The sequence below is a fragment of the Perognathus longimembris genome, chromosome 3, assembly GCF_023159225.1.
Source record: "Perognathus longimembris pacificus isolate PPM17 chromosome 3, ASM2315922v1, whole genome shotgun sequence".
In the NCBI taxonomy this organism is placed as follows: Eukaryota; Metazoa; Chordata; class Mammalia; order Rodentia; family Heteromyidae; genus Perognathus; species Perognathus longimembris.
This window is the reverse complement of record NC_063163.1, coordinates 79,213,099-79,235,950: the sequence shown is the minus strand read 5'-3', so window position 1 is coordinate 79,235,950 and position 22,852 is coordinate 79,213,099. Positions and strand designations below refer to the sequence as shown.

The 22,852-nt window shown below is 59.4% G+C and overlaps 2 protein-coding genes across 2 annotated transcripts in view; both read left to right on the top strand.

Annotated features, from left to right (window-relative positions):
- Positions 1-9,946, top strand: part of Kiaa1671 (KIAA1671 ortholog) — a 54,867-nt gene extending 44,921 nt beyond the window's left edge. Inside the window, exons 5-11 of the mRNA XM_048342753.1 lie at positions 1,497-1,615; positions 4,275-4,509; positions 5,267-5,441; positions 5,599-5,723; positions 6,373-6,509; positions 7,095-7,177; positions 8,222-9,946. Of these exons, the coding sequence (XP_048198710.1) occupies positions 1,497-1,615; positions 4,275-4,509; positions 5,267-5,441; positions 5,599-5,723; positions 6,373-6,509; positions 7,095-7,173 (870 nt within the window). The 3' untranslated portion in view covers positions 7,174-7,177; positions 8,222-9,946. The remainder of the gene's footprint in view (positions 1-1,496; positions 1,616-4,274; positions 4,510-5,266; positions 5,442-5,598; positions 5,724-6,372; positions 6,510-7,094; positions 7,178-8,221) is intronic.
- A 5,291-nt stretch (positions 9,947-15,237) lies between these two features.
- Positions 15,238-18,711, top strand: Crybb3 (crystallin beta B3). Its single transcript, XM_048342754.1, has 5 exons — positions 15,238-15,320; positions 15,980-16,098; positions 16,701-16,833; positions 17,287-17,429; positions 18,492-18,711. The coding sequence occupies exons 1-5, from the start codon at positions 15,243-15,245 to the stop codon at positions 18,655-18,657; spliced, it is 639 nt and encodes a 212-aa protein (XP_048198711.1). The 5' UTR covers positions 15,238-15,242; the 3' UTR covers positions 18,658-18,711.
- Positions 18,712-22,852: the final 4,141 nt, after the last annotated feature.

Sequence of the window (22,852 nt, the reverse complement as noted above, 5' to 3'; positions counted from 1 at the left end):
TTCCCCATCCATCCATCCATCCAACCACTATCCATCTACCACCCATCCACTCATCCATCCATCTATCCACCCCTCCATCCACCCATCCATCTACTCCCTCTTAGTTGGATGCCCTCCTTGCCTCCCTACCTCCCCCTTCCCCCTCTTCTACCTTCCTTCCTTCTACCTCCCTCCCTCCTCCCAACTTTCCCTCCTTCCACTCTTCTGTCTCCCTCCCACCCATTTTTGCCAATGATTTGCTCGGCATTTACCATATGCCAGGTTCTCTTTGCTTGGTCCTCAGTTTTCCCATGTGGTAAACGGTTCCTGGGGCCCCGGCATCTCTCCGTGTTGGCCAGAGCATGGAGAACAAGGCAGCCTTGGGAAGTGCCATCTGGCTCAGACCCCTCACCCACCCCCCACCGCATGTTCAGACCAACCTGGACCGGGGCTGGGACATTCTGCAGGCCTTGGCGGCCCTGACCCCAAGCAGGTGTCCCCCGCCCTGGCTGGCCATGCCCGGTGACCACACAGCTCCCTGACCGGCTGGGTGTAGCGTTGCTGGGGCCCTGGCGGGGCATCTTGGGTTACTTGGAACTGCGCTGTCAGCTGTGAGCCTCTGCCTGACTCAGGATCCTCATATCCCTGTGTCCCCGGGTGCAGTGTTCTCTCCCACCTCTCCCTCACCACATCACCTTTCCTGGTTTAGAAGCTCACATCTGCCCACTGCCAGGAACAATACTGCAGAAATACACACACACACACACACTTATTCAGCAACTACAGGAGGCCATGCAGTATAGCACAGCCTGGGGTTTGGGAGTGGCGGCCTAGCCCCCCACCTTCCTGCAGCCCTTCAGTGTGAAGGCTGTGGATCAGGGATCAGCCAACACCCGCCCCAGGGCTGAAAAAGTCTAGCTGGCTGCCCCTTTTGTTGATAAAGCTAGGAGCGTGTGTTTCGCTGTCCTATAAACAGTGGAGGAGATGAGGGTCATCGTGGAGCCCACGCGGGGCTCCAGTGAGGGCGCTGGGCCGCGGCCCGGGGTGGACACCGGGCTCCAGTGAGGGCGCTGGGCCGCGGCCCGGGGTGGACACCGGGCTCCAGGCGAGGGCTCACTGCCGGCTGTGTGGCTTGGGGTGAGTCACCCCACCCGTGTACCTGCCCCCCTCGTGGTGAAAGTGGGGACTGTGGTGGTCCTTGCCTGCCGGGCTGCGAGAAGGGCCACAGGGTGGGTGGCAGGGGCATAGGTGGCGCAGGTGCAGACCTGTGACATGGAAACATGGGGAGCCGGCTGCTCTCTGAGGCATGAGCTGACACCAAGGAGGGCTCCATGACTCCCCAGCCGCAGACGGGGCGCCCTGCTCCCTGCAGCGCCTCAGCAGATTGGGGTGCTGGGTTCCCCAGCATCCAGCCCCACCCAGGAGGGCAGCTGTGCGTTGTGGGTGACGCATGGTGACTTGCGTGTCCAGGATGCGCCGCACGCCTCCCTGATTCAAACGTCCCCTCTCCTCCGCAGGGCCAGCTGAAGCAATGCTTCTCCCGGCGGAGCCCCGAGGCCAAGGACACGGACACCCTGGTGCAGGACGGGGGCAGCCGAGACAGCACGTGGGCCGAGCCGCATTCCAGCGGGGACAGGTAGGGCGGGTGCGGGGAGGCAGAGGGGCGGGGGGGGGGGGTGCACCGGGGCCCCACATGGCAAAGGTGGCACGCTCACGGCTTCCTTGTAATGGAAAGTGGAAAGCCGGCTTGTTATGAGTGCAAAGAACAAAGTGAAATGTGACATCGTGAAGGGAGACAAATCCAGAGGCAGAAAGCAGGTCAGGGCTCTCTGGGGACCGTGGGGCAGGAGGTGAAGGCCTCACGGGTCCCAGGCTTCCTGTAAAGTGAGAAAAACATGCCAGCACATCAGTGTGACCCATGTAAGCTGCACACTCTGACTTTTCTTCATTGGCCATGGGGCTTGAACTCAGAGCCTGGGCAACCATGCCCATTCCCTGGCTAGCTGGGATTGCACGTGTGAGCCACCATAGCTGGCCTTTGTTGTTGTTGCTGGAGACAGGGTCTTGCTGCACAGCCCAGCCTGGTTTCATTCTTGCAGTCTTCCTGCTTTCTCTCCTAAGGACTGGGAGTACAGGCATGTGTCGCTGTACCCACCTCATATTTCTTTATAAGCTGTGTCTGGTTTGTGGGTGGTGGGACCTTAGATGCCAGCCTGGCTGGGAGAAAATATTGGCTGTTGCCAATGGCTGCAGGTCATGGAGCCTTAATTGGATTCGGGAGCCAGGCAGTGTGGATCCACCCAGCCTAGCTGGCGTGGCCAGGGAGGGGTGCGTTGTGGTCTTCCAGTGATAGCTCCCTTCCCCAGGGAAGACAGTGCTTGATGCTTAGGAGCTAGCTAGGGTGTTTGCCGCACAGGACCAGAGCCCATCACGGGTGGTTTACACGTGTGAACATTCACCCTCTCGCCCTGCCTGGTGGGACAGGAAGCCAGCAGTGGGGAGTTTATCCCTGAAGAGACCTGGGTCTCAGCTCTGCCCATCTGCTAAGTGACCTAGCACCCAGCTCTTAGCTCAGGACCACCGTGACCAGCCTTGAACTAGCCGCCTGGGTCTCCCGGTGTCTGGCGCCCCCTGCTGTCCTCCATCGGTACTGCACCTCCTTGCCCTTGCCCATCCTGGGAACCGGCGATGCTGCCCCTCAGCCTGGGCATTTGTCTCAGTCCCGCCTACCTGCTACCTGCCGTCTGTCATGGAATCCTCCTCCCTGAGGGGCGGAGGCATGACACATGTGCAGATGCCAGAGTTGACAGTTCTGCTTAGGTCAGGCCCACCTTTCAGCTCACCTCACCTGTCCTGCCTCGCAGCTCGTGCGGTGTGCGTGTGGTGGAGGCGTTCATAGTTTGGCTTATTTATTCATTTCCTACATGGTCCCCATGATCCAAGGGGGACCCGAGTATGTCCCTGTGAGCAGAGGTCTGAGGAGGAGGAGGGAGAGCCAGGAATTCTGGTCCTGGAGCAGGCTGCCTGGGCTCCACCGACTTCTGTTGTCCTTTCCAGCAAATGAAGTCATAGCTCTATGCCTCAGGGTGCTTGTCTTCAATGTTAATATTTAATTTCATGAGCTGAGCATGGTGGCTCCTGCCTGTAAACCTAGCTACAGAGATCAGGGGGACCACAGTCCAAAGTTTCTCTAGGCAGAAAGATCGTGAGCCCCCATGTTAACAAATAGCCCAGGCGTGGTGGTACATAGTTGCAGTTCCAGCTACAAGAGGGCAGTAGGCAGGAGGAGGATCACAGCTCCAGGCTTCTCCTGGTCAGACTGTAGGGCTCTAGGGTCTGACACTGCGCAGTCCTTGTGGGCCAGTGGGGAGGCTGAGAGATGCCCCTGCTCACAGTGGGCTGGCCCTCATCCCAGACACCAGGTAATCCGTGGGAGCCCTGCAGTAGGTCTCCCAACCCTATCTTCCCGGACACCAGCTACCCAGGAGGCTGAGATCCGAGGATCTCAGTTTGAAGTCAAACCAGGCAAGACAGTTTGTGAGACCCTGGTCTCCAGTGAACCAGCAAAAAGCCAGAAGTGAAGTTGTGGCTCAAGTGGTGGAGTGCCAGCCTTGAGTGAAAAAGCTCAGGACAGCACCCAGGCCCTGAGTTCAAGCCTCTGGGCTGGTGTGCGTGTGTACACACACACACACACACACACACACACACACACACACACACACGCCACATCTGTGAAGAGCATTGAGGAATGGGCTGTTATTTATTTATTTAATTAGTTATTGCCCATCCTGGGTCTTGAACTCGGGCCTGGGCACTGTTCCTGAGCTTCTTTTTGCTCAAGGCTAGCACTCTACCACTTGAGCCACAGAGCCACTTCAGCTTTTTCTGTGTATGTGGTCCTGAGGAATTGAACCCAGGGCTTCGTACATGCTAGGCGAGCACTCTACCACTAAGCCACCTTCCAGTCTGAAAGGTTCTCACATCCATGCTGGATGGACAGGAGGTTGTCAGCAGGACATTGTACAACATTTCTTGCTTCCAAACAGTGGGAGCTCAGCCTGCCCCGCCCTTGGCTGCCGGCTGGCCCAGGAGTGGCCACAGAGGCCGTGATGGGCACCAGGAGACTCCCCCACCCCCGTGCCTGCCCGAGGGGCACCATGAGCTGCACAGGCCGGCGTGTGTGTCCTGCCAGGAGGCTTTGGCGGGGTTGCCCAGTGTGGCAAATCCACGGAGCCCAGCCCACCCCTCCTGAACTCGCACCCGGTTCTCAGGAGCCTCTCGGTCCCTTCTCACAGCTTGGCCCCTGAGTCCCCATCTCCAGATGGCAGTGCCACTGTGGAGCAGAGGCAACTCTCCAGCAGCCGCTTCTCCTCCCCGTCCTCCCCCTCCTCCCCGCCTGGGCCCACCGAGGAGCACGGCCAACTCAGGGGCCCGCAGAGCACCGAGCCCCAGACCACAGACAGCCCCGGGGGGGCTCTGCCGCCAGACGCCCACCCTGCCTGCCCGGTGGACCACTTCCCCTTCATCCGTGTGAGTCCTGGGGGCCAGGCCAGGGGCCATCCCCTTCCTCTCCCTTTCCCTCCTCCCTCCCCTCCTCTCCTCTTCCTCCTCCTCCCTCCTCCCCCCTCCCCCCTCTCCCCTGATCCTCTTCCTCCTCTTCTGCCATTTGTACTTGCGGGGCAGGCACTCTGAGCTGTGCCTCCCAGTCTGAGGCTTGCAAGCCATCTCAGCTTCCCTGGTACCGAGAAAGACAGACACAGGATCAGGCAACTCCTGAATTGTCCCTCGGGGTGGGGGGGGTTCTTCCCATGGGGAACCCCTGCCCAGGCAAGTGAGGCACCTCGGTGTGTCCTGGAGAAGCTCCCCACACCTTTCTGATCCTCAGCACCCACAGCGCTGCAGGGTTCTGGTGGGGCCACGGCTGCGGTCTGCCAGGGGCTTTGCTCCGTCCGGCCTCAGGCCGCCCTGGCCTCCCGCCTTAGAGAGCAGAGACACAAAGCCTTCGCCTTGGAGGGCCACCCCACCATGGAGCAGAGCAGAGGCCTCCTGCAGAGGGGCCTGGGCCAGGCCCAATACCTGAGGAGGGAGGGGAGGGTGAGGAAGGAGGGAGGGGAGGAGAGGAAGAGGGGAAGGATGGGAGGACTTAGCCAGGTGCGCAGTGGAGCCCCCTGTGCAGCCCCCCTGCCCCCCAGTGCTGTCTGTGCAGCTTGGAGCTCCCCCCAGGCGGAGCCCCCACTGTCGGCTCCATGCCTTGTTTTCCTTCCCCTGCCTCCTGCCACCCCTGCAGCAAACCTCAGTCCTGGACTCCAGCGCTCTGAAGACACGGGCACAGCTGAGCAAGCGCAGCCGCCGGCGGGCCCCCACCCTCTCCCACACCCTGCGCAGCCGCTCCAGCGAGGTGGGGGGCCGCGGGCCCATGGAGGAGGAGGCACACAGCGCCTGGATGTTCAAGGACTCCACAGGTGCAGAGGCCACGCCTTCCCACCACCACCACCCAGCAGCTGGCAGGAATTAGGCTAAACCCTGGAAGAACTTCCCAGCCGGGGAGGCCCTCCTTGCGTGGTGTGTCCCTGCGTGGTGTGGCAGTGCAGGTCACTTGGCGCCTTTGCTTTGCCACAGAGGAGAAGTCGCCCCGGAGGGAGGAGTCGGATGAGGAGGAGAGCCCATCCAGAGCGGAGCAGACGCCGCCCGGCCACCTGCACAGGACACCTGCCTTCCCAGGCATGGGCCCCGCAGCCCTCAAGGTACTGTCCGCCTCCCCCCTCCTCCCGCTCCTCTCTCCCTCCCTCTTCCCTTCCTGCTGAAGGCACCAGGCCTGCCCCCCCCTTCCTCCTCCCACTCCTCCCTCTCTCCCTCCCTCCTTTCCTTTCTTCTTTTCCCCCTTCCCTTCTTGCTTTCCTTCCTTTCTCATTTCCTTCCTCATTTTCTCCCTCCCTCCCTCCCTCCCTCCTTCCCTCCCTCCCTCCCTCCCTCCCTCCCTCCCTCCCTCTCCCTCTCTGACACCACTGTGTCAGGGCCATGCAGGTCTCTGCTGACTCTGAGCACAGGAGCTCACAGGACGCCAGTGGGTGTCAGAGGGCAGCGTGTGTGTGTGTGTGTCCGTGAGTGTGCATGCATGTGTGTGTGTGTGTGTGCACACGTGCATGCTGTCTGCATGTGGCGTTCTCTGGAAGGCAGAGGCGATGGATGGTGTGGTGCCGGCCAGTGCTCTCTGGGTCTGACCATCTACCTTCTGTGGGGGCCCCTGCCGGGCCTCTGCTCTGACCCCCGAGTTCCTGCCTGGGTTCACTCAGCCTGGGGGTGCCACTTTGCCAGGGCTCCTGCATCTGCTGACGCAGGGAGTGAGGCCTTCCCCAGACGGAAGGCTGTTCCACCCCAGCCTCTTCTCCCCAGGCCCGGCTGCCCAAAAGGCCGGAGGTGGACAGTCCCAGTGAGACCCCCTGCTGGACCCCCAGGACCTCCAAATCCCCCTTCCAGCCGGGGGTGCTGGGCAGCCGTGTGCTGCCTTCCAGCATGGACAAGGACGACAGGTAAGTGGCTGGGGACCAGGAGGGGGGCTGTGGATGGGGGACGATGGGAGGGACAGCGGGGTGGACTGACGCCTCCCTTCGTGGCTCCAGATCCTGGAGAGCCTGGCATCCCCACACTATGCTTCCACACTGGCCAGGAGTCTGATTTTCCACCAGGCAGCAGCAGCTCTGCTCCCGGGGCCCCTGGCTCTCTTCCTCTCCTTCCTGCCACCCCAGCCATAAACCAGATCTGTGGTTTGGAGTCACAGACCAGTGCAGCCTTTGAGGGGACACTGAGGTACCCCCACCATCTCGCCCCCTCTGGGGCAGCATGGGGGGGCACCCCAGGGCAAGCTGGGGGGGTTAGTCAGCTGGAGAGCAGTTCCCTGCTGGCCCCACCTCCCCTGCACATACAGCCTGGGCCCGAGCGGCCCCCCACCTCACAGCCTCCTCCAGGGCTGGGGCTGTGCTCCCCGTGCTCTCCGTGCTCCCTGTGCAGGCTCAGAGGCCTTGCCACCGTGCCGCAAGGGCTGTGCTGGGCTCAGCAGGGACAGCCGCCCCTCGCCCCCTTGGTGCCCCGCTCCCCTGACGGCTTTATGGTTGCAGGTCGGAAGAGTCGTCTCCCCAGTGGCTGAGGGAGCTGAAGTCCAGGAAGAGGCAGAGCCTGTGTGAGAACCAAGCGTGACCAGGTGGGCGGGTGCCACCAGTGCCCTGGGGAGAGTGGGGGGACATCAGAGGCTGAACCTGGAATCAGGATGCACGCCCTGACATGGCTGGCCTACTCATGTGCAAATGGTGTGATTGAATTAAAATTAAAACACAATTTAGCCAGACAGGCAAGAGTGGCCCTGACGAATAATCCTTGGCCTCTCAGGAGACCAAAGCCGGCCAGGGCAGAGCAGTCTGTGAGACTCCCACCTCCAATTTACCAGCCAAAGTTTGGGCAATAGCTGAAAGTAGGGAGCACCGAGCCTGAGTTCGGATTCTGGTACCAGCATTCAGTGTGCGGCAGTGTTGTGAGCAGCTCGGGTCTGCAGTGTGAGGGACATCCTGGGCTCAGCCAACCCCTCACCTCAACTGTGGCTCATTTCTTTGTGGTGGTTTTGAAATCCAGGATAGAAGGTCATTGCCTGCAACCCATTCCAGAAAACAGAAGCTCCAAGCTACCCTCAAATGTCAGAGTTCTTGTACTGAGATCAGACTCCTCCCGTTTCCCCCTCCCGCTCCCTGACAGATTTCCTCCTGACTTGAGAATTGTAAGGGACGCATTCCTGGGAGAAAGAATTTAAAACAAACAGAAACCATTCATTTTCCTTTTGTGCTAGTACTGGGGCTTGAACTCTGGGCCTCTGGCTCTCACTTTGCTTTTTCACTCAAGGCCGGCATGCTACCCCTTGAATGAAGCACAGCTCCACTCCCAGCTTTTCAGTGACTCATGGAAGATAAAATCCCTTGGATTTCTTTTCCTGGGCTGGTTTCAAACCTCACTCCTCAGATCTCAGCCTCCAGCATACCTGGGATGACAGGCGTATGGCCTCTCTGGCACCTGGCCTTGTTCTTTTGGTGGTGGTGCTGGGGATGGAACCCAGGGACTCCTGCACGCCGAGTGTACACCCCCACATGGTGTCACACACCCAGGCCCCGGAAAAGGCTGGAGGCCTAGTGACAGAGGGCAATGGGGGGGTCAGGGGAATGCCCCCTCTGCTGAACCCCGACTGCTCCTTCCACTCCAGGTGTGGGACATCACCGCCCCTGTTCAACCGAAGCCTTAACTGTGACCATCAGACCCTCAGAGGAGGCCACGGCCACTTCCTGCGCCAAGCGTCATGTGCCTGGATCTTCCTGTGGCCTGCAGACACCTTGCACAGGAAGGCCCGCCCTCTGCAGTCACCTGCTGGGCCCTGCAGACAGCACTTCCTGTTAGCCATGAGGGAAGCAGCCACTCCTCCCCCCAAGCATCCCAGAGGGATGGAGTTTTGCCTGTAGACGTTTGCGACCTCTGCCAGGCAGGGCAGGGCACAGGCGTCATCTCGGCCGCTCAGGAGACTGAAGCAGGACTGGATCTCAAGTTCCGTGCCTGCCAGACCCGGGCTGATCTGCGGAGACCCTGTCTCAGCAAGACAAGTTTGTGTTCCCACCGTGTTCCGATGCCTTCTGCAGCCCCGGCGTCGTCCTCTGCGGCTGGACTGTCGTCGTCTGCATACGCCTGAAAACACCTGCTCCCCGGAGCCAGACTTCCCGGAAGACATCTCCAAGGAAGTTCCACTTGTTCATTTCCTGCAGGGGTCTTGGCCCAGGATATTGCCATTAGGCTTTTGATTGATTTTTTAAAGAAAAATCTCCCTAACCAGTTCTTCCTTCCTCTCAGCATTTGACAAGCTGAAACATGCCCTCTGAGATTCCCATTTCCGGTGTGTGTCCCTGCATTGCATAGGGCGCCGTGCGTACCATCATGCGTACTCTGCTTGTTGGCTTTTGGAGGCGATGAAGCAATAATTCAGCCAATCCTCTTTGAAACTTGACGTGGACACATGCTATATTAGGCAATGAGGAGACGGGAGTTCGAGTCCTGGGCTTGAGAGTGTCCATTCGAGGTTACCTTACTCTTCTCCAAGCTGTTGAAAAGTTGTAGCTGTCCCCCAGGTTCTTTGACCGGGGCTCTGATTTCTGGGAGGAAACCTTTGTCCCTCAGAATCTGGGCTCACAAATGGCAGCCTTCCACATTGCAACTCCGCGTGTCCCAGAAGGCCCCGCGTGTGGCACTGGCTAGATTCCGCTGCAGGGGCTCGCTTCCCCCGCGTCCCCCAACTTCGTCAGGCTCGGAGTCCACCTTAGTCGTTGCATCACTACAAGAAGTGTCAAAACTCACCCTCCTGCCCCTGCCCACCTCCCCACGAGTCTCCTTTTCTCTCGTTGTTTTGTCTCCCTCCTTCATCTCTCCTTTCTTGCTTTTCTCCCACTCAGGTGGGGTGGGCAGTGATAGCAAGTCCTGATTTTCTCCAGGCACAACAAACACCTGTGTTCAGCACCGTGGACAGCGGAGCCCAGTGTGTGCACACACACGTACCTGCACATGTGTACACACACCCCGCTGCCCCCAAGGGCCCTGCCACCCATCCAGCCTTGCCGATCTGTGTTGGGGGGCCAGCCCACCTCAGTGTCAGCTTGTATTTCCCTCCTTTCCCGAGTTCAGGGCTAGTCCGTTCCCGGTGGCTGTTGGGGGATGGAATTCCACAGAACTGCTTGCTTGCTTGCTTGTTTTGAAGACCTATCCTATGCTCTGCCGTGGTTTTGATATCGAGTGGTTTTCTGAGCCAAGTCCCCTTCAGCTCGTGGCTGGTGTTTGAACCCACATCCCCCCTTCCCCTGGGGGACAGGAAATTGCCCTTCGCACCCTGCAGGATGCTCTATGTCCAGTGAGCCATGTTTTTGTCCCAGGTATACGCACGGTGAGGAAAAGCCACTCAGCGGGGATCCTTGCACAGCTCGGCTGACAGGCGCATTTGATTCCAGGTGGATGGGCCCTGCCCATCCGCCTGGAACCCGGCCAGGTCCTCCTGTCCTCTGAGGCCCACTGTGACCCCCCCCCCAAGTCAGGGTGCTGGTCACCTCTGAGGGGGCCCTGCTAAGACCAATTGAGGAGCTGTGGCACACAGGCAAGCGGCTGTCAGTTTCTCCTGAACTAGGCAAGCTTCCTGTGGCTGGGTAACCGGCTGCATGCAGGTTTGTTAAGTTTTCCTCCCTTCACCTTTGGAAATCTGCCTCCCCTTACTATGCCTTGTATAATATGCCTTAATCATCCATGTGCAATCAAGTCACCCCCACCCCTCTGTGAGGCTCCTCAAGTGCTGTCCTCAGAGGAGAGGGCCTGGTGCAGAACAAAGACTGGGATGGTGGGGGACCTCCCCTCTGCAGGCTCCTCCTCCTGGGCTCCTCCCCTCTGCTCCTCCTCCCAGGTTCCTCCCCTCTGCTCCTGCTCCTGTGGCTCCTCCCCTCTGCTCCTCCTCCCGGACTCCTCCCCTCTGCTTCCTGGGAGCAGGGCGGTATAGGGGTGGGATTGGGTGAAGACCGCCAGGCCGCAGCTTCTGCAGGGGAGCCAGCTGCACCCTCCGCTTGCACCCAGGTGCACTTTCCTCTGTGTCTGGGAAGTGAGACCCACGGCAGGAAGCTACCCAGGAAGGAAAACAGCAGGCCTGAGGCTTGATCCTCTCCTGCCCTGGCCTTCATCGTCGCCTTCTCAGCCTGTGCTTTGAGCTCTTTCACCCTGAAGCCCCCCAGGCTGTACCCCCTGGAGTGACTGAAAACCGAGGACCCCATCCCACCAAAGCCCCTTTTAGCTGCCGGAGCCAGGATGGGCCACTGGGAGACCAGTGCCGGTGGTGGAGGCCTCCCTCGCCCCGCTGTGTGTGGTGGCGTCTTCTGTGACTGACGGTGACAATCACTGGTGGCGTCCTGTGGCCCACACACCAGGCCCTCGGCTCGCGGGCGGCTTGCGATGCTGACCATGTCCCACCCGCGGGACACCATGGACCAGGCCACGGATGCAGGATGTTTCCTGTCGTTTCCCAACTCCCGCCGCTGCCCTGGAGGTCCAGCGCTTCCCGAGTGGCTGTGGGCCTTTGTTAAGTGGGGAGGGGGGGCGTAGATCTATACATACAGTGTATATTTTCCTAATCATGTCTTCTGGAGCCCACCAAAGGTTTGTGTGCGCGTGGCCCGGGGCCGCCTGTCGCGTCCCACACTCCGGGCTCACGGGCGGAAAGCAGACATGGCCAGGGCCTGCGTCACTGCCGAGTCCTCTAGGAAAACAAAACAGAACTTTATATTTTTTAATGGGAAAAAAATAATAAACCACAGTGTGGCTTCCTGGACCTCCCAGAGTCCTACTGATTTTGCAAGAGGTGGTTTCCCCTCATCTCTATGAAGAAGTTTCTCCAATGACGGATGAGCAGCCGGAGATCCGGTCGACTGCATTGATTATGATGAGCCCCCCCCCCCACCACTCCCCTCATCCCCCGTCCCCCGCCCAGTCCCCCAGGCCCACGTATCATGATGCTGCGATCTGACTCTGAAAATTGCAAATAAAGCTTTGTTACACGTTTTGTTGGACAAAGCTGGTGTGTGCGGGTTCTGGGCTGGGCCTGCCCTCTCTCCGCCTGCGCCTCTGTCCCTGCCTTTCCATAGCTGGGCGACAGGAGGGGCCAACAGGGTTCGGGGCTGAGCTTGGCTGGCACAGGGTTCTGGGGTGGACGTCTAGGGATGGGGCCCCACCACAGCCTGCCTCCTCTTTGTCACCTCCAGGCTGTGTGGGGTGTCGGCATCCCCTCCCTCCTTCGCGTGGGCTGCACCCTGAAAGATGCAGACAAAGATGGAGGCTCAGTTACCACAGGAAGTGTGGGGGGGTGCCAGGGTGCCCATCGTGGTATTGGACAACCCCCCGACCCCATGCTCACCCTCAAAAGTGCTTTGTTTAGGTTGCAAACTGGCTCCTGCAGGCACTCACAAAACTACCAAGCACAGCCAGGTGCTAGTGGCTCACGCCTGTACAATCCCAGCTACTTGGAGGCTGAGATCTGAGGAGCTCGGTTCAAAGCCAACCTGGGCACAAAAGTCCCTGTGAAATTTTTATTTTTTTTTCACCTAGTCTTGGGGCTTGAACTCTGGGCCTGGGCGCTGTCCCTGAGTTCCTCAACTCAAGGCCAGTGCTCTCCCACTGGAGCTACCACACCACTTCTGGTTTTCTGGTGGTTAATTGGAGGCAAGAGTCTCATGGACGTTCCTCCCCGGGCTAGCTTTGAACCTCAGATCTCAGCCTCCTAAGTAACTAGGATTACAGATGTTAGTCACCAGCACCCCTGGAACTCTTACTCTCCATTTAACCACTCAAAAATTGAAAGTGGCACTGTGGCTTCAAGTGGTAGAGTGCTAGCCTTGAGCAGAAGAGCTCAGCGACAGCGCCTGGGCCCTGAGTTCAAGCTCTATAACCAGAAAAATACAAACCAAAACCCCAAGCACACATTGGCTCCCGGGTCCTTGGGGGAACATGGGCCCCGCCACTGCCATTCCGTGTGTGTCCAGCAGATGGGGACAGGAACCTGGCCTTGTACCATGGTGACAGAGGGAGGACAGGGCCTCAGGCCTTGCCCTATTGTGCTCTCCATGTTCTCTGTGGCACCCAGGCCTTGAACTGGGACCTCTGAAACCACGAGACAAATATTTTTTCTCCTAGTTATTTCTGTCAGGTGTCCATCAAAGCTGTGCATAAAGAATCCAGACACTCGCTGATGGACAAAGGGGCTGGGTTTGAATGTTAGCCCAGAGCAAACAAAACCTACAAAAGGAAACCTGGTCATTTAATAATTCACACCTTTCTTCCTCCATTACTGAATAACCACTTATTAAGTACCTGTCGTAGGCCAGGTGTTGATGGCTCACACCTGTCATCCTAGCTACTCAGGAGGCCCAGATCTGAGTATCAGGCCTTGAAGCCGGGCTGGGCAGGAAAGTCTATGAGGCTCTTATCTCCAATTAATCACCCCAAAGCCAGAAATCGGGCTGTGACTCGAGTGGTAGAGTGCTAGCCTTGAGCAAAACTCTAAAGGATCACCAGTGCTCAGGCCTCAAGACCAGCACACGCACACACGTGTGCACACACACACACACACACAAGGCACTGACTAGAGGCAGAGTTATACTTAATTGGATGCTTAAAAATTCCAGCTCTTCTGTTTGTCATAGATGTACCATCTGGGCTGAGCAGCGCAGCTCTCTTCCTGGAGGAGTGAACCCACGGCCCTGCGGTAGTTTGCCTCCTTCCTCCCATCTGTCCAGTTCCCTCGGGGAGAGCATGGAGACCACAGTTCCTCCCCGAGAGCCGTCAGGGTTAGGTTCAAACCATGAGAACAAGACGAGCCTGGTGCCCGGTGTGCAGAATGCCTCAAGATAAACTTGCTGCTCTCTGTGCGCGCTGCCCATGAGGAAGGCTCCGTTACAGCCTCATGTAGAAGTGGATTCACCTCCAATTTGGACAATGAGTTTTGGGGAGATGTGACTTGAAATGCAAGCCATGGAGCATGCAGGAAATGAGGGCTCTGGGGGGTCCCCTTTATTTCAGAACTCCTTCCTAAGGGTGCTGGGTCTCCTAGTAGCATGGAGACTCCAGAGTGAAGGCTTGGGGGGCTGGAGGGCTATGCCCCCCAGGCTGCCACCCCCAGGAAGTCCTCAGAGGCCTGGCTGGAGGAGACGGGCGCCAGGCCGCCTGGGGCTGGCTATTGGGGTGCGATGGCCCGGGAGGAATCGGGCGGACAGGACGCTGCCTCAGCAGGCCCTGATGTGCTGGGCTGTCAGGATGCAGCCATAAATAGCCGGGCGCTGGAGGCCGCCCAGCGTGCGGCGCGGGCCCCTCCGGCTGTCCTTCCCGAGGCTCCAAGCGACAGGTGCATTTGGGGACATGGGGCAGGGGTGGGAACTGGCCCTGGGCCCAGACCGGGCTTCACTCATGGGTGGGGCTGGCAGAGAGGACCCAGGATGACCAGCAGACTGGCCCCAGTGCTAGGGGTGACTGCCTGTGTCAGAGGGCGGGGGCTGCTCTGAACCCCTGAGCACTGGCAGGGGGTGGGGCCTGTTAAGGATTGAGCAGCCAAGGAAGAGAAATGAGGTGTGGATGCAGGTGTCTCCTGTTTCACTCTCTCTGTGTATGTGTGTGTGTGTGTGTGTGTGTGTGTGAGAGAGAGAGAGAGAGAGAGAGAGAGAGAGAGGAGAGAGGGAGGAGAGGGAGAGAGAGAGACAGAGACAGAGACAGAGCAACAGAGACAGAGACAGAGGAACAGATGCCTGGGTAGGATGTTGCTATACATAGTGTGTGGGTGTGTGGGTGTGCGTGGGTGTGTGTGTGTGTGGGTGAGAGAGAGAGAGAGAGAGGAAGACAGACAGAGAAACAGATGCCTGGGTGGGATGTTGCTATACATGGTGTGTGGGTGTGTGTGCGTGTGTGTGTGTGTGTGAGAGAGAGAGAGGGAGAGAGAGAGAGAAAGAGAGAGACAGACAGAGAAACAGATGCCTGGGTGGGATGTTGCTATATGTGTGTGTGTGAGTGTGCATGTGTGTGTAACAGACAGAGAAACTGATGCCTGGGTGGCATGTTGCTATGTGTGTATGTGTGAGCATGTGTGTGTGCACACCCACCAGGCCAGTCCCCCCACATGACAGCCGCAGGGGCCTGTCACACGTCACTGTATTCAAGGAGTCTGTCTGTCCGGGCCAGGCTTGTACACAGGAAGCACTCCCTAACTGCTTGTGGAATGAATAACAGACCCCATGGCCCATGGCAAGTGTGCAGGGGCCGCGCCTCTGCCTCCGCTTTCTCTGATGTCGTCCATTTCCCCGTCCTCTCCCCTGGCCGTGGTCCATGGCCCAGGACTGACACGGCAGGGGTGGGGAGAGCCCACACAGCAACCCCGGTGGGGGGTGCCTCTGGGCTGAGTCTGCAGAGACCCCCTCAGTCCCTGCTCTGTGTTGGGGGAGCAATGGGGTGTGGGGAGCCAGGTCCAGCTCTGGTCCCGTCCTTCGCCTCTGCTCCCACCAGCCCCCCTCATCTGCAGGGCCTCGGGTAGGCTCTCCACAGATGTTTGTTGAATGACTGAGTGGTTGGATGTAGATCATGTCAACTGCAGCAGAAATCCTTGCCCCTCGAGCTCCAGGGAATAACACAGGGCGCCTTCCCCTTTACTTTGAAGGCCCAGAGTTCCTGGGGAGATGGCGGAGCAGCAGCAGGGCATGCAGGAGCAGGCGGCGGCTGGCAAGAGCCATGGGGGCCTTGGGGGTAGCTACAAGGTAAGGCCATCCATCGGGGAGGGGGCAGCTTCCCCGCCAGCCCTCCGTCCCAGAGTCCTTAGCGACTCGGCGATGTCCCCGTGTAGCACATCATGCGTGCCCTGCCTGTCCGGAGGCAGTGCAGTCAGCAGCTTCCAGCTCCGTCTCTCCTGTGTGATGCGGGTCTAGTTTATTGCCTTCTCTGAGTTTCCTTTAGTGGCTTGTTCCTCTGCAGGCCATCTCTGGGGCCTGTGGTAACATCGCCCACCCAGGAGTGTGTGAAGGTGGCGGGGTGAAGGAAGAAAGAGGGGACAGGAGAGGCTGTCCCAGGAGTGAGTGGGGTGACAGGAGAGGAGGGGCCCGGCCCCCTGATTTTCTTGTGATACGGGGCCATCCCGGGACCTCCAAGGGTGGCAGAGACAGTCTGCAGACACTTCAGAGTCTGCGCACTCGGAGCTGCATTCCAGGAGGACGGCAGCAGTCGCCTGGGTCCCTCCCTGTCCACGCCCAGTTCTTCCACCTGGCCGGTGGTCATGCCTGCCTGGCAGCTGGTGGCCACCAGGGGGCAGTGTGGTGAGGGGCAGCGTGGGGCGGGGGCTCACGCCCCATGCAGGGGGTGCGGGGCAGGGGTGCCCCGCAGGCTAGGTGACTCCCCACCCCGCATCCCCACTCCCTTCCAGGTGACCCTGTACGAGCTGGAGAACTTCCAGGGCCGGCGGTGTGAGCTGCAGGCCGAGTGCCCCAGCCTGACGGACGGCCTGCTGGAGAAGGTGGGCTCCATCCAAGTGGAGTCGGGCCCGTGAGTTCCCACACAGCCCCTCCATGCCTCAGTCTCCCCACCCGCGCACGTAGGGGCCGTGGACCCGCTGGTTTCTCGGTGTCTTTGGGAGGTGCGGGGCCTTGGGGGCGCGCAGAGGGAGGCAGCCAGCTCCCCACACCACCAGTGCCCCCGACAGATGCATGGGCAGAGAGAGGGTGCTGTGTGTGGCTGTATGCATGTGTGCACACGCGGTGCACACGAGATGCACAAGCGTCCACAGCGCGCCTGGGAGGCAGATGGGGCGGGGGAGGCCCAAATGCCACAGCTCAGCCAGGTGCCGGTGGCTCTCACCTGTCATCCTAACTACTCAGGAAGCTGAGATCTGAGGATCGTGGTTCGAAGCCAGCTGGGGCAGAGTCCATGAGTCCAGGAGACTCTTATCTCCAATGAACTACTCAGAAAAAGCTGCAAGTGGTGCTGTGGCTCAAGTCGTAGAGTGCTGGCCTGGGGCACACAAAGACGCAGGGACAGACAGCAGCCAGGCCCTGAGTTCAAGCCCCAAGACCCGCAAAAAAGTCCGCAACTCTCAGTCCTCGTTTCTTGCCCCCACGCCCCCAGCCACTGCCTGTTCCCCCCAACAGGTGGCTGGCGTTCGAGCGCAGGGCCTTCCGCGGGGAGCAGTTTATCCTGGAGAAGGGAGATTACCCACGCTGGGACGCCTGGTCCAACAGCCACCGCAGCGACAGCCTGCTGTCCCTTCGACCGCTGAACATTGTGCGCACTGCCTTCCCATCCCTCTCCCCCGTGGGGCCCTTCCCCTCCCCCCAGGAGCACCAGGGCGAGCCCACAAACCCACCGCCCAGTGTGGGAAGACTCCCACTTCTGACTCCAGGATAGGCCTCTTCTTAGCCTGGAGGCGCCCTATTAAAGCGGGAAGTCCCTCAGCCAGCCCTAGGCCAGCCCCCTTAGAGGGCAGTAGACAGGCTGGGGAGCTGGGAAACCCAATCATCACAGCACCTGGGTCTGCCACCCACTCTGGGCCTCAGTTTCCCCGTCGGCTGGGTGGCAGGGTTGAGTGAAACCCCAGAGGCCCCTTCACTCTCATGGTGGCTCTTGAGATTTCTGGCGTGCCCATTCTGGGAGTGCCGCCTGGGTCCCCCTCCCCTCCTGCAGTGGGTTTGGAGGTGACCCGGCATCTCTCCCCTGGGACCCGATCTCACCCCCCAGGACAGCCCAGACCATAAGCTGCACCTGTTTGAGAACCCAGCATTCAGTGGCCGCAAGATGGAGATAGTGGATGACGACGTGCCCAGCCTGTGGGCCCATGGCTTCCAGGACCGCGTGGCCAGTATCCGGGTCATCAATGGGACGTAAGGGATCCCTCCCTCACACACGCCCCTGCCCCGGCCTCCCTCCCCACCTTCCGTCAGCCATACTGTCCATTCAACACTATGTCTGGTCACAGCCTGGACAAGTGTGGTGGTGCACGCCCAGAATCCCAGGCTCAGGGAAGCGGAGGCAGGAGAATCACAATCCCAGGCCAGTTTGGATGACATAGTGAGATCTTTGGGGGGTTGTAGCCCAACGGTAGAGTGCTTTCTTAGCATATGGCAGGCTCTGGGATTCAATCCCCAGCACCTTCAGAACAACAAAGCCCCTACGTGGCAGGACCGGCAACCGCGGTCCTGTGGGGATTGACAGCTCTCCACCACCTGAGCAGGACACAGGACAGGCTTCTTCTGGGCATGATATCACCATAGGCTCACCCTCCTAGGCGTACTTCCTGGGTCTGCAACCCGGGGCTGGCCCTGGCCCTGCTCCTTCAATCGGTGCCTGTGTCCTGGTGTTGGGACACAGGACAGGCAAGGGGCGGGATAAGCAAATGAGGCCCAGGCTTATGGTGATCAGGGTAGTTGTGCAGACACCTGAAGTCCTGGGAGCCCTAAAGAAAGCTTGATTCCACCTAGGGGCAGGGCCATGTGCAGAAAGACAAGAAAACTGCCAGGTACCAGTGGCTCAGGCCTCTCATCCTCTCTACCAAGGAGGCTGAGATCTGAGGATCGCGGTTCGAAGCCAGCCTGGGTAGGGAAGTCTGTGAGACGCTTATCTCCATGAACCACTCAGAAAATGCTAGAAGTGGCGCTGTGGCTCAAGTGGTGGAGTGCTAGCCTGGAGCACAAAGAGGCTCAGGGACAGTGCTCAGATCCTGGGTTCAAGCCCCAGGACTGGAAAAAAGGGTGGAAAGGAAAAGACAAGAGGGAGAAGGTGGGAACAGGACAAGCGCTCTCAGCAGAAGGAGCAGAATTCCAGAGTTCAGAGGAGCAGTGCCGTGGGGGACACGGGCTGACCCCTCGCTTGCCTCGGCCCCCCCTCCCGTCAGGTGGGGGACAGGGGCTGACCCTTGCTTGCCTCGCCCACCCCCACCCCGGCAGGTGGGTCGGCTACGAGTTCCCGGGCTACCGCGGGCGGCAGTACGTGTTCGAGCGGGGGGAGCTGCGCCACTGGAACGAGTGGGACGCCAGCCAGCCGCAGCTGCAGTCCGTGCGCCGCATCCGGGACCAGAAGTGGCACAAGCGGGGCTGCTTCCTCAGCAGCTGAGGCCGCCCGCAGCCAGGGCCGCCTCCACCCCACCCGGAATCTGCTCAATAAACCTGGGGCCCGACCCCCACCTGCCATGGCCTGCTGTCTCTTCTCCTGGGCTGGGCTTGGGGGGTCCTGAGAGCCCCCAAGAAAAAGCCGAGGGCTGAGTGGATGCCCTACATTGGCTCTGAGCAAGGCTCATGCATCTCCCGCCATGACTGTGTGTGTGTATGCAGTGTCTTCCTCCGTCTGGGTCTGGACATCTGTTCATGACCCACACATCGATCTGTCCATCATCCACCCTCCATCTCTCCACTCACCTGCCCCTGTCCTTCTAGATATCCCGTACCCACACACTGTCCATTCACCCACCCATCTATCCATGTACCCATCTACCTAACTACCACCATACACTCACACATCATCCATCCGCCATCCACCCATCTGTCAATCTATCATCCAATAACTCACCCATCTATTCATCCATCCACCCATCCATCCATCCACCCACCATCCATGCACCCACCCATCCATCTACCCACCATCCATTCACCCATCCATCCATTCACCCACCATCCATCCATCCATCTACCATCCACCCATCTGTCAATCTATCATCCAATCACTCACTCATCTATTCATCCATGCACCCACCCATCCATCCACCCACCATCCATCCACTCATCCATCCATCCACCCACCATCCATCCACCTATCTACCCACCATCCATTCACCCATCTATCATCCACCCACCATCCATCCACCCATCTGTCTAACCACTGACTTGAGGTCACGGAGCCTCTCCGCCATGCTGCACCATGGCTTCTGTCCAAAAGCCTGCCTCAGCCTGGGTGGGACAGAGACCCTTTCCCTGTTCCTGTTCCCACTCACAACCACTGCGGAGCCTCCATGGCCCCGTGGGGATGGAAGGGGCCGGTGGGGGGGACACCGGCAGCTGGCCGAGGGCTGACTTCCTAAGCCCATTCAGGAACCAGCTCCATCTGCTGCCGGCTGGAATCTAGGCTATGTGCACCATGGGGCTTTGCTTCCCATCCCACTCGGAGCCCCTGTCTGGCCCCTGGGTCTCCCCAGGTGAGGCAGGGGGCATGGGAGGCCTCTGAGGGCCTGGAAGGAACGGGACACCTTGGCTGCTACAACCTGGCATGGAAGAATGAATCACACTTGGTGTGTGCCGGGCACAGCCGGGAGGCCTTGGGTTTGGATGGCTGAGGCCGCCCAACAATGAGGCAGGTGAAAGGTTGGGGGGGGAACCCCTCAGTGTGGGGTGGAGGCCCCATTCTTCCCCCTTTCTCCCTGCCACACTTGATGGTCAGTGCCAGTACACAGCCGAACCTGTGTTCTCCACACGGCTGGAGCTGCCCGTGCCTGATCTCCACCCATACCACCATGGCCCAGGCTCTGTGGGGGGCTGATGCAGGGGAGTGACCTCGCTGGGGCCACGTGCAGTGCCAGGGCTGGTGCTGGGTTGATTCTAGAGGTGGGGTTCAGCAGAACCCCCAAATCCAGGACAACTCTGGGTAGCCAGTGGTTCACAAGTGACTGCTGAAAACCTTAATGACCACCCAGCAGGTCTTGGTGTCTGACCATGCTCAGGGGCAAGGGTGTGTGTGTGTGTGTGTGTGTGTGTGGTAAACCACATGCTGGGATGGGGGTCACACAGCCAAGGGCTCCAAAAGCCAACATGATGGCGTGCTCCCAGGTGGGTATGGGCCGTGGTGCTCCACGGAAGTCGAAGGCTATGGGGCTGGGTGACACCAGATCCACACCAGCTGATGCTTTGCCTCCCCAAAGCCAGCGGTGCCCCCAAGAGCAGGGTGTTAATGTGCTGCCAGACATGACTGGTGACTGCGAGAGATACGCCCAAGGCTGGAAACAAGCACACAAGGAGCACTTGAGCATGCGCGGTACAGCGATGCCCTCTGCCCGGCCGTGTGTGTGTGTGTGCGCACACGTGTGCATGCATGTGTGTTACCATTCCTCAGCCCCCACAGTTGCCCCTGCGACCTCCCAGGATTCATGCCAGGGCATGTGGGGCCAAGAGGCTGGGCACAGACCGGACCCATGGGGTGGTGGGAGCCCTGAGGCTGCCAGCAGCTCTGTGCTCCTCTGGCCCGACGGTGCCATCCGCCGCCCTGGCCCGGCCTCCCCGAGGCCGCCTTCCTGTCCTGAGGAGCACCGCTGGAGGGGTGGGGGCAGCGGGCCTGCCCAAACCATGGCCCGGTGTCCTCCTGGCCTCCCTGGCCCCGGCCTTGCCTTTGTGCACAGGTCGCCCCCGCTGCCCAGCCAGGATCCCCAGCCCGTGCTCCGGAGCCCAAGAGCAGGACGGCCGGGCCTGCTGCAGTGTCTCCATGGTTCATTTCCCCCGTTTCTTCTCATTCCGCCCCATCACTGGCCAGCAGGGGTCCACTCCACACACCCAGGGACAGGCCAGCAGGGACCACAGAACACCGAACAGAAGAGAACACTGAAGTCTGCCTCCCCCCACGAAACTTGCCCCCAACATTGCACAAGCCTCGCTTACTGGCTGCTCTGGGCCTTAGGACCGACACCTCCCCCATCCAAACCACAAGGACCCCATGCTAACTGCCCACACCCCCGCTGGCAGAGGCCGCCTCCTTTCCCTCACTCTCCACTTCCGGCTCCTTCCCAGAACCCCGAATAAATCACTGTGCCGGGGGAACCACCGGGTAGAGCCCAGACTCGGGCACCTAGGTCTTCACCTCGTCTTTATTCAATTCATTAATTAGCCCACCAACACACATGTTCTGAGCCCCTGCTATGCCCTAAACCGGGCAGACTCCAGGACTGCAGAGGGTCCAAATTCATGCTCTGTTCACATCAACCTCATGGTTTATAGAAGAAAAGTGCTCAGGTCCATGCTAAAAGCCAAGGGCTTTGAGATCTGAGGAGCCTACAGCCAGGTATGGTGGTGCACTCCTCTAACACCAGTGAGAGCAGAGAAGGCCTAGCTAGGCATTCAGGGCCGAGGCCTTTCCCATAGAGGAAAGCAAGAAGTAAGTGGAAGGAAGGAAAGAAAGAAGGGAGGGAGGGAGGGGGAGGGAGGGAGGGAGGGAGGGAGGGAGGGAGGGGAGACAAGCCCCGCATTCCTGCGGTGTAGCAGGTGGGTATATTGGCTGTGGCTGCGGGGGCTCCCTGGGGTTGGAGCTCCTGTATTGGGGTCCCACGCAGGTGGTTTGCAAGAGCGCCTCCTTGAGGGTTCTGATCTCCATCACTGAAATGCTCTGACCCTAGTGGGTCTTCAATCCTGAGGCAGGAGAAGGGCTGCAGTGAAACTGAACCTTTTCCCGTTGACAAGCCTAAAGCTTTCAGCTGCACCACCTGCTTCAGGGTTCTGTTCTTAAAAACCTGGGAGACACTACATTGGACAAGATGTGTCCTATCAAGTGTCCATGACCCTGCACAGCCCTCCCCGCCATGGATCCCCAGGGCTCTGGCCTCCTGGCCCATGGCTGTGTGCCCCATTCTGGCTGGGAGCTTCTCTCCTCTAACTGCCAAATAGGCAGATCATCCTTCTTTGTTCTCCAGTGCCCATGTCACTGTCTCTCACAAAACCTTGGCGAGGAACACCCAGCTGATCACATGGCTCAAAATTCCCTCCCTTCTAACAGCCAAGTAATATTCCGCTCCACATACTAGTTCCACTGTGTATCCATTCATCCTGCAAGGGATACTCAGGCCTCTCCACTTGTCCACTCTTGTGATGGGGGCCCCTCAAATGTGGGCACACACACTTTTCTTTCAGGTGCACACCCCACAGGTGGACGGGGCTCCTGCGTCCTACTGTCTTCCTGCTTACAGTTTGTGCGGAGAACCCACATGCCTCTCCATAGCTTGCCATATCTTCCTCCCTCCCCTGCTATATTTCTGTTGTTTTCAAGCCCCCCCTTTCCCATCTGTGGCATGTTGTCATGAGCGCCCAGAATAGAACACAAGCACTTAGAATGGGCACTGTCCTCCCGACTGATAGGGAAAAGGAAAGTTGGGGGTGAGAGGGTCCCAGAGAGAAGCATCATGGGAGTTTCCTCTCCCACCCTCCCTCCCACCTTCTTTGTGTGGGTCAATCCCAGGGTTTGGACTCAGTGCCTGGGTGCTGTCTTTGAACATTTCCACTCAGGCTAGTGCTCTACCACTTGAGCCACAGCTCCACTTCAAGCCATTTTGCTGGTGAAC

Bases quoted from the DNA above. Each gene is read 5' to 3' on its own strand.
- Crybb3 (XM_048342754.1), top strand. From the start codon at position 15,243: ATGGCGGAGCAGCAGCAGGGCATGCAGGAGCAGGCGGCGGCTGGCAAG. The intron at 15,321-15,979 runs GTAAGGCCATCC...ACTCCCTTCCAG, and splicing joins GCCTTGGGGGTAGCTACAAG to GTGACCCTGTACGAGCTGGA. The intron at 16,099-16,700 runs GTGAGTTCCCAC...TCCCCCCAACAG, and splicing joins ATCCAAGTGGAGTCGGGCCC to GTGGCTGGCGTTCGAGCGCA.